Raw genomic sequence first — 10,883 nt, 5'->3', positions numbered from 1 at the left:
AGAACTGTTGAATTTCCATCAGCTGGATGGTCTACAAATTTGCAACGCATGCCATTATTCACAAGGGCAGAGATGGATTTACATATTTCTAAATCTGGAAAAAAACTTGGACAAAAATAAACAGAACCATGCGGTTCCAACAAGCATGAAAAAGGCAAAACATTTCTTGTTGATGAATATCTGAAGGACTTAACTTGCGCAAGTGACGACCATTATTTCTTTTTTAAATGCTTGTGTTACCATAGTTTCAAAAAAAATGAGCCACCCCATAAATTACAAGTTGCACTTTGTTTAGTAACTGGAGCTGTTAAATATGCCTCATGTACATGTGTAGCAGGAACTGTTGGTTTTTGCAATCATGTGCTGGCTGTTATGATGAAACTCTGTAAGTTCAGCTTGTATTGTTGTCAAGATATCAAGGACTTGGAAAATGACTCTGATATGACACAAGCTAAGGCCTGCACTTCAAGTTTACAACTATGGCACAGGCCTGTAAGAGGGGATAAAATCAAGCCCCAACCTGTCATGGAACTTGAGGTAAAAAAGGTGAATTTAGACGCAGAATATAACCCTGATAGTGGAGTAAGGTGCTTGTTGTATGAAGCTAGGAAAAATTTGGGTACACAGGCATCTGATGAGGCTTTGTTAAAAGACAAACTTCAAAAGATCAACCCTAAGTTTTCCCTGTCTCAAATTATGTCTACTGGTTGTACCAACTTACAGGAAACAAAATTTGGAAAATGTCCAAGTGGCTCCTATGCAAGTTACCGGTTACAGTTCACAGAGTCTAATTTTCAAGTTTTCTGTAATATTGACTCAATGCCAAGAGTAGACTGTCATAATGAACAAAATGCTATTTCTGTATATCCTCCATTTCCTTTGCAACAATCTGAGCCATATGAAAAGCCAGATGATTTAAGAAGCAGCCAGGAAGCACTCCTAGAACATTTGATTGTTGATGAGGTAAAGCTTAATACCATCGAGAAGAAAACAATTGCATCTTATTTCCGTACAATCGATTATTACACGGGTGGAAGAGTACTTCTCTTTAAAGCTGTCATGCATTGTAGCTCTTATGACCTCCCTATTAGGCCATATAGATACTTGACCAAATTTTAAATATATATAATTAATCCAAGAAAGGAATGTTCTGCTTACTGTCGATTGTGAAATACCAAACAAGTGAGCCAGATGTTTTTCTGAAAATCCTCTTCTCAGTCTGCACAGAACAAGGAAGAACTCCTCTCTGGGTTCTAAGCTTCTTCGTCTACCTATGCTAGTACATCCCTCTGGTTCCTCGTTTCCACCATCGTAAAACTCCTTTTGGACAGTTCTTTCTTTTGATGAACAGTACCTGATGTTTTCTCCTTTCGATCCAGTATTTAAAAATTCAAACACAGCATTAAATGTTGCTAAGTTAGGAAATCCAGTATAAAAGGCAATGTCCTCGTCGGTAGTAAAATTGCGTGGTTGAAAAAGGCGGGAATCTTTAAGATTCAACTGGCGTTTTAATACCTCTATTTCAGCCTTTAACTTCGCATTTTCGAGTTCAAAACCTCGAATACTTACAAGTTCTTTAACTTCACCTGTTTGATCTCCACACGAATTTAAGCTGCTTTCCACATCAGGATAACTAATAGCTGCCGATGAAGTACAGGTTTCAAAAGTTGCTTTAGCTGCATTTGCAGTTGTTTGACTTTGACTTTGAGATTGTTGCAACTCCTTGTTTGAACACCCTGTTATAGAAGAAATATTGCGACATTTAGGAGGTGCTCTCTTTTTCGGAGAACCTGCTTTGGACCACGAAAATCGAGATGGAATTACCCCTGCCTTCACATAAACACGCTGACCTCCAACAGCTTTAACCAAGTCCTCGGGCTTAAAATGACGAGAACAGACCTTCGTGTTTTCGCTGACTCTAAACTCTTTCCTTCGTCTCGACGAATGGCATGAAGCCAACGCTTTTTTAGGATAGTGTCGTCCGGAAATTTAAAGTAAGAAATTTTCTCCTCACTTTCGGTTCTGTACTTCTTTTTGGTACAGTTTGGCACGCAACAGTTTTGCGGCATTTTCAAAACCTGGCGCTCTTCACATCAGGCGGCCATTTTTATTTACTTGGCCCAACTAGCCTCGTTTTCAAGTTCAACGCTCCCAGTCTCTTTTCGTTCTGCATAGGGTGTCTAGTCGAACTCGAACTACAAGAATCGTTTCTGAATGCTACCTAACATATTTGATATGTATAAAGGGGTACTTTTGTCGGATCCTTTTTATGTGAAAAGTCAGTTTGTGCATTGAAAACCTAAATGTTTTGAGAAAGAAATAAATCTATTGGCTTTATCATTTGCAGTTCGGATTGAACAGACAAGTAGAAAGACTACTGCATTATTTCACAGTAACTTCACCAAACCCGTACAAGCGTTCCCTTCGATTTCTTGATACGTTATGAGAATTCATGAAACATACCGAGGCCAAAAATATTCAACAACTGATGAGTCACGCTCCTTACTTTTTACCGAACAGAAGAAAACTGGTTCATATATGTGCACGATCCTTCGCAGTAAAGCACTATTTGAGCAATAGTGAAAATCAGACCTGAAAAAAACTTCAGGCCTGTACGGGATTCGAACCACTGACCTCTGCGATACTAGTGCAGCGCTCTACCAATTGAGCTAACAAGCCAACTGGGAGCAGGCCATCAAATTAATACGACATAAACCCGTAGATGATAAATCAAACAACAACAAACATATGAAACATATGTATGAACTGCTTAAACTGGTTCAGTTCGCAAATGATCGACAGAAACACGAAGGGGAATCAAATATTTCGAATGCGGCGAGACGTGTTCGTCTCTCTATGTCCACCACAACACTTCCACTGAAACACAAAAGAAAAATTTGCAGCAATGTACGAGCGTGGGTGGATAGGAATGAAATAGGGACACAAAGAGTGTGATGCTAAGCGAAGAAAAGGAGCTGGAGCGAGACAAAAAAATACTAAAAAGCCCACTAATCCTTATTTCAAACAAATCCAGATTAGCTTCTCATGAAATGGGTTTGCCAGTTTTTGAGGGTATGCTGTAACTCGTCAGGTTTAATCGCCATCTCTAACCTAGCGTGAAATTCAAATCTAATTTAATTGAATCTACATTATTCGACTGACGCTAAATAAATACGTGTAACATTCCCCAGAATTCAAATTGAAAAAGAAAACATCTGAACTAAACGTCTTTTGTACAAGTTATAGAGTAATTTCATAAGATCACAACTGAGATTTTTGAAAACATTTTAAGAGCCTGAAGAAAACGTTTGTAAGAGCATTTTTCAATTTAAGTGGTTCATTGTTCCTTTCTTCCATTTTCGCATCGCTGATCCTATCAATTCCATATTCAGCGATGGATTATCCGTAAAAAATGTTTTGAGAACCAACAGATAATAGTCGACGTCAAACTACAAGAATCGTTTCTGAATTCGATTTGTCATAAATGATATGTATCCGGCGGTAATTTGATATTTCTTTTTATAAAGTTGCACTTGTGAGATCTTGTTTTCAATTCGACCTAGCATGGCAGGTAGCTTACTTCAGTAAAGATGAATAAATTAAATAACTGTGTGATTTCATACTTCTAGCACCTGTTCCAGTTACCAATCTACAGTAAAGCGTAGGCAAGTCGAGCTTCCAAAGGAGACGAAAAAAATGGTTCAAACCAGAGGAGGTCCGAGTTATCATTATTGGTCTTGAAATTTCAATCATCCCGTTGATAGTTTATAAAGAATCATGTACATGCCATTCGTGCTCAATTTTCATACAATACGTTTGTTGAATAAGAACGTTCAAAGTAGATAGTTCGTCTAGGTGGATCACGTTCACATTCATATTACCACGTTCATAAAAATCGCGATTAACAGGATGGGACGTGCCAATCAGCTATGTTCTGACACTTTGACGTTCATCGAACGACGTTATCAGGGTAAATTTGAGCCGAGAAAAAGTAAAGTTATTCAAGTTAACCGATTTCAAATGCAAGGGAAGTTGGATCCTGTTCGAGTTAACGAAAGTGGGGTTCTACCGTATTGAGGAAGAAAAACAGAATCTTCTATTGCAACGAAACTTTTTGCAATGAGAGAACAGTCAGCATGTTTAGTTCAAAGCGAAACAGCATGGACTCTAATTTTCTCCAGTCTATTTTTTAAGTTTAAAAAAAATCAGTTTTTGCCTTTCAAAATTGACAAAGATAAAAAATATGTGAGTATTGTGAAAGCTGTGAATCTATCCGTTTTAACATTTTCAGTTTGAACAGACAAACATAGAACAATGTAAAGTATTTTCCCAAAATCGTCCGAGCATTCCATCGGATTTCTTATTATTATAAATCGATAAAACTTACCGCTTTAGAAGTTTAGGGGACTGATGAGACGTGCTTCCAAATTCTCAGTAAACAGAAGAAAAGTAGTAAAAGTTTTGCAATCTTCGGCAGAAACGCAAAGGTGAATCAAATGTTATCCAAACCAGCCATGCGTGCTCATCTCGTGATTGCCATTACAATGCCTCTATTTTTTAAACTTTAAGGTGGCTCGTACTAGTTTCCTCGCGCGGGAAACAGACAACTCTTGCGTCACGCATGAGAGAAACGTCCGAGAGAAGCGCGAGGACTATCAAAAAGTAGCTGTCAATTAACTTTAAATGAGGGGGGGGGGGGAAGGGGTCACAAGAATACTGCAGAGCCTGATAGGAGGATCAGATAAATTTTTCGTGATACAACTAAAATCCTCTAACCCCCCCCCCCCACCCCCAAGGCAATAAATAACGACCGGTTCCTGATCATAACCTGTGTTTACATCATTCTTTCATTTGTCAATAATTTGAAAAAAACTAATTTCAAATTGAAGTTGGTCCTCTTGAATTTCCGCAGTTAGGCTTCAAGTGATCCATGTTCCCTTAGAACTATATTTGATTATTTGCCTCAACAATTGAAAAAATTGTGATTGCATAACCCTGCATTTGCTCTCGATATGACTAAAATTAAGGCCAATTTTGCGTTTCTGAGCAGCACAGCGAAGCATAATGGTGGTTGTTTGTATAGGTAGATACCAAACCTTTCGGGAAAGACATGGTTGCCATGGCAATCTAGAGAGAGGTCACACCCTACTAATGACCAAATCAATTTTTTTTCGAAGCTTCTCAGATTACACAAGGCTTTTAAAAAAAATCTCATGGCGACGAGCTCTCTCAACAAAGAAAAAACATTTGGAAACATTTGTTAAAGGGGTTTTGACGGACTCGGCTAATAAAAAACGAAAAAGAACAGCAAAAGTGGCCGTAGAATGCATGCTTAAAAAGTGTAAAAAATGTGTTCTGTGTGATATGCTAAGATGGCGTTTGAAGGTTGCTTTTAAGTAAGTGTGAAAGTCTTTGCTGAATTTATCCTGCCAAGCACATTTTCACTGAAATTTATATTTGTTTTGCGTTTTATATCGTATTTAGTGTTAATTTTCAATCAAAACCACATGTCCCTAAAAAAAACTTCCCCAGTGCGGAATGGGGAATATAAAAATGATTAGATCTTTTCAAAGGTTCTTTTAGTCAAATAGTAGCCGCAGTTTTCTCTTTACTACAAGGTTTCTCAACGTTTCCTTTGATAATAGTTATCTCTGTACCACGATGAGCATAATCAAGAAAAACTCCTGTAAACAGCACACAGTTTAAACTCAACTGATTTCTTCATTTTTGGTCCATATTTCCTCAGAATGCCAGAGATATGTATTAAATGTTTCTCTCTCCAAAAGAGTTATAAGTGTATGCTCAAACGCATAACAGGGTCTACAAAATTTGCTTAGCACAATCGAAAAGCTAACTTGTATATAAAAAAAGTTATTTTAAAACAGCTGTTTTTAAGTTACTGGACTGAATAGATAGAAAAGGGGGAGTGGAAGGACCCCTCTTCTGGTTGCCATGGCAAACAGTCGTCGCAAGTACAAACTGGGAGTATGGAGAATTGACTGCCCATTAGGGAGGATCGTTTGAATACAACAGGGTCGTGGGGGGGGGGGAGGGGGGGAGAGGAAACCGGTAAATTGTGACACAACCAAAATCCGTCGACCCACATATCCAGATGATAAATCATGACCGGTCCTTCAATCAAACTAGAAACTATGCATGTCAATCAAGTGTCCTGAGATAGTTTATTAGATAGATAGTTTATTACCAAATAAAATACATTGCAGCCATAGGCTGAATTGCGTGCTTTTCACAATCTTTGATTATATAAGACTATATAAGACAACCAATTACAAAAATGCTAAGACTTAAATAAAATTACTAATATAACAACTATAACTAATATACAGCAGTGGAATAGATAAAAATCTAGGTTAGCACACGCGCACATAGCCGGGATAATTGAAGATTTAAAACGATCAGTGCGAAAGCGAGGCATGTTAAAAACGCGCCGGTGTCTAGTATTGTAAGCTGAAAGATGTCTATCTGGCAGCAAATTATATAATTTGTGAGATGGATTTGAGACAGACAAAAACAGATCCATACAGAATTTAATGCGTCTGTCATAGAGCGAAGCTAAACCGTGCTTTTTCAAAGAGTCATGGTATGACAGTACTGGTGAAATGATGGATAATGCGCGTCTTTGGACCCTTTAAATGTCATCACTAAGATACGCAGGTAACGCATGATGGAATATTTGTGCGCAGTATTCCAGAACAGGACGTATAGTTGTACAATAAAAATTAATTATGTCATCCGCTGGGACGCTGGCTCTCTTCAAGAGGACTAAAAAGTATTATCGTTTGTTTGCTCTTTTTATAACATCATTGATGTGGTTGTTCCACTTAAGGAAATAGTCACGCCTAGGATCCTAGCCGACTCTACCGTCTCTAATTCTTTGCCATCTACCAAGAGGGGAATGAAATGGTGTTTCTGCCTTTTGTAGTCGATGACCATAACTTTGCATTTGTCAGCGTTAAGCTGCATCTTCTGTGCTTTGGACCAATCCTCCACCACTTTAACAGCGGTTTGGGCGTCACCTAATGCGTTACACGGGACGATCTCTGCCACCGTCGTATCATCAACGTACTTCCAAGTTTGAACCTGGGAAATTCTTAGATAGTTTATCATTAACAAGAAGAGCCATGGCCCCAATTTTGTCCCCTGAGGTACACCAGCTGGTACGGGGCCCCACTCAGAGAAACAATCAGCAGACAATTTTAAGCGTTGGTAGCGATGCACTAAGAAGTCGACAACCCAACGTGCTACAACCCGAGGCATATCAAGACTGTAAATTTTATGAGTGAGCAGTTGATGGTTAATGTAGTCAAAAGCTTTGCGGTAGTCAAACAGGACCACCCTGACTGCAGATCCCGTGCCATCAGTTGCGCGCGTCCAGTGATGGAGCATGGACGTAATGGCTAGGGCCGTGGAGGATTTCGGTAAGGGTCCAAACTGGTCGGGATCGATAATTTTCAACACAGCCGGACCGATGAACGCAGATACCACGAAGTCTTCGGCTAATTTGGAAATTATTGGTGTGAGGGAAATGGGTCGTAAGTGCTTGTTGATAACTTCGACAGGTTTCTGTTTAGGAATGGGTACCACATCCGCCAGCTTCCAAGATGGGGGAAGTTGTTGCTCAGCAATGCTACAATTAAGGATGGAAGTCACTGGCTGAGCTATAAAGTCAGCATATTCCCTAAACACCCAACTAGGTATCCCATCGGGACCCGCAGCCTTGCGGGGGTTCAACTTTCTGATTGCGGTCAAAACATCGACCTCAGAAATGGTTACCACCGCCGAGTTCGCTTCGAACTATCTCATTACTCGAATTTGACACACTCTAAATTCTAAATATCCCTCACTGATTGACCTTGATTGAGTTGCTCCCCTCTGCATAATTTGGTAAATTTGAAATTTTACTCATGTGGCGTTTTGTCTTTTCTCGTTTATGCTTGACTGATTGGCAAAAAATCGATTTAATAGCTTCCTAACGAAAATTTCAGTTATACTCCACTGCAGATTTTTTCTTTGAAGAAAAAAAACTCATTTAAAGTAAAAAAGAAACAAACAAACAAAATAATTACGAAAATAAAAACCAGCTAACAAAACTTAAAGAACAAAACGGAAAGCAAAAAGGCGAATCCACAAGATAATTCTCGCAAGATGTTTAAGCTGCACAGATGAGATGAGTCAGAATAGCTATAGAACAGTGAGGGTTTGGTCAAAAACGGAGGATAAAGGTACAAAATCAACTGTTTTTTTCCTTTCGTTCATCTATCTTGTACCTCTGTGGGAGTCTCTCTTTCTTCGAGAAAAACTGTTTGAAAGACATGCCAAAGTATTGCATGGAATATCCTTCCAGCGCAAAACTGATTCGACACGTAAATAGCACACGCACATCAACAATTGCGGTTTTTTCAGCACGGTAAACCATTGCCTTTTTTCTCTTTATCGGAATTGAGCAATGTTATTCTTCCCCTGAAATAAATTTAAACTCCAATTCTCGGCGAAGGAAAAGGAACAATTTTCGGAAACGCAAATTTAGCCAGTACTCGTAAATTTAATTGTTATGATATTATAGGAATTATATGAGTACTACAGTTCCTAAACGAGCCCCGGGACCCCTCTCTCCCTCTTTTATTTCAAAATTTCACCCCTTTCTTTATTTCGAAAACTTTCACCTTTTTTATTTTAAAATTTTCGCTCGTATAAGATAAACAAACAAAAAGTAAAGTTTCACAAAAATCTCAGAGCAGGTTTCAGAGGAATGAAATCAGGGACCGGCCATTATTTATCGCCTGAGGGGGAGGAGGGAGTCAGAGAATCTTGACTGTCATAATTACATTTACCTGGTCCCCGGTAATGCTCTGTAACATTCTTATGCCCCCCTCCCCACCCCTCCATCATTGACAAATAATTGGCTGGCAGTCCTTTTTCTATAGCTCTCCCCATTTATACTCAGTCAGCGACGACTAGTTCCCTCTCTGTTCTCCCTACAAACCAAATGATCGCGTATAATCCTCCACCCCCTCCCCCTTCAGTCTATAACTGATGACTCTGGTTCCTGAATAAGAGATCTAAAACAGCATGGTTGAACAACTTGCTAGGAGCTAAGAAAACTGGTATGGTCCATAAATGATACGAAAAATGTAGACAGCCGTGTTTATTCGTCAGTCCTTTGAATTCTAAGTGAAAGTTTCTGACTCAGTATTAAAAAGCTAAAACAGTTCCCTTGCCAAAGCAGGGCCGCCGTACAAGGAAAAATAGTAGGAAATTGAACATGGGGGTAAGAGTTCCATAGAACCCCATACATTAATTATGCATAGAGTGTTGCAAAGAAACCTTTACATTTAGTCTTTATAAAAGGGAATGCATAATTAATGATGGGGTTATATGGAACTCTTCCGAACATGGGTTTATAAAAGTGTGAGAAGACAGCAAAGTGCGATTGTTAAAGTAAATTAGATCATAATCCTTGTTCAGGGATCGGTTATTATTTATCAAAAGGGAGGGGGGTTCGGAGTATTTTGGTTGTGTCACATTAAAACAATTTCTCTCCCCTCCTCCCCACGCCTTTTTTTTATTCTAACGATACCCCCACTAATGGGTGGTCAATTTCCAGTATTTTTTTTTAATTCTATATTGAAGTTTTTGATGCTCTATTATCAGGCTACAGCAGTTCCTTTGCCAATGCGCAGCTGCCGTACAAGGGAAAAGAGGAGAAAATTAAACCTAGGCTCAAAGTGCGAGAAGATGGCAAGGCGCGATTATTAGAGTAAATAATGTTAGATAACTAATGAGTGGTCCCTTAGAAACCGAAGTTTTAAAGGTTTGCTGATATCATTCGCTGAGGAATAACGTTTTCATGTGCTGGAGATCGATATTTCTCCCGACAAAGCTGATGCATGAAAGGGTTCAGTTATGGAATCTTAGTGGTGATTAGGTGTCGCTAGATTACCATTATTTTCAAATTGTCCTAATTAGTATTGAATTTCCTCTCGGACAAAAACTTGTGTATGCGAAACGTAGTGAATTAGACCTACGGAATATTGCAGCTTTCAATTTCATTCAGTGTTCACATAAATTATACCCGTGACAAGTTTCCGCACACTGTTTCATCGATGAATTAGAAGAAATGAATCATAGGCGAGACAGGCCCATCGATGCATTATATCTTTTAATATTTAGCCAAGGCTCCAGTAAAGGGGTCAATTTTTTTGGTAACATAATTATTGAGTGTAGGAGAATGAAACTAGATAACTTACTTGAGCTCTTGAAAGACATGACCTTCTGTTACTTCACGTCCTACTCAGTTGGTATATGGTTGCTGTCCGGTTGCCGGCTGTCCGGCTTTAGAATTACCTGACACATGTTATGAAACTATTTGTCGTACCAAAAAGTCGCAATTTTAAGCCAAATAAGTAATCGAAGCTCGGAGCTCTATGTTCGAAGTTCCAGACAGAACAAAGACAATTATTACTTGATCGAGTGAAAACATATTTGCAATGGAAATCAATCATTCCGCTACCTCACTGTTTGTCATCTAAATGACATTGCGACAAGGATAGGTGTGATTTTTGCTAATGATACTTTTTGCTGCAGTGAACTGTAGTTGTGTCCAGGAAGAGTTACTCATATGTTATACGGAAAAAGACAAAATGACAGGATTCAAAAAGGGAAGGAAACAATGAGAGTAAAGACAAAGATAACTTCTTGAAAACCTTGTAAGTAAGAGAGTAAAAATCTGAAGACCTTTTTCCAAAAGCAAGAAAACCAGAAATGCGATAAGTGCAATGTTCACCTGAAAAAAAGCGCCCAGAATCTAACTCAAACTTAGTGTAGACTGGCATAATATCTTGTTGAGCATGATGTGAACTTCA

At 38.8% G+C, this 10,883-nt stretch overlaps 1 protein-coding gene across 1 annotated transcript; it reads right to left on the bottom strand.

The window, feature by feature from the left end:
* Positions 1 to 788: 788 nt before the first annotated feature.
* LOC111340909 (uncharacterized) lies at positions 789 to 2,173 on the bottom strand. Its single transcript, XM_088761761.1, has 3 exons — positions 2,116 to 2,173; positions 1,851 to 1,961; positions 789 to 1,736 (listed from the first exon to the last, which is right to left on the bottom strand). Exons 1-3 carry the CDS (start codon positions 2,171 to 2,173, stop codon positions 940 to 942), a joined length of 966 nt encoding a protein of 321 aa, XP_088617887.1. The 3' UTR covers positions 789 to 939.
* Between the last annotated feature and the right edge of the window lie 8,710 nt (positions 2,174 to 10,883).

Source organism: Stylophora pistillata, chromosome 5 (genome assembly GCF_964205215.1).
Source record: "Stylophora pistillata chromosome 5, jaStyPist1.2, whole genome shotgun sequence".
Taxonomy (NCBI): Eukaryota; Metazoa; Cnidaria; class Anthozoa; order Scleractinia; family Pocilloporidae; genus Stylophora; species Stylophora pistillata.
Note: the sequence above shows the minus strand (reverse complement) of the source record. Positions and strands in the feature narration are given on the sequence as shown.

Coding starts and splice junctions, on each gene's coding strand:
- LOC111340909 (XM_088761761.1), bottom strand. CDS start 2,173: ATGCAGAACGAAAAGAGACTGGGAGCGTTGAACTTGAAAACGAGGCTA. Junction 1,962..2,115: donor AACGAGGCTAGTTGGGCCAA/GTAAATAAAAAT, acceptor ATCCTAAAAAAG/CGTTGGCTTCATGCCATTCG. Junction 1,737..1,850: donor CTTGGTTAAAGCTGTTGGAG/GTCAGCGTGTTT, acceptor CTTCTATAACAG/GGTGTTCAAACAAGGAGTTG.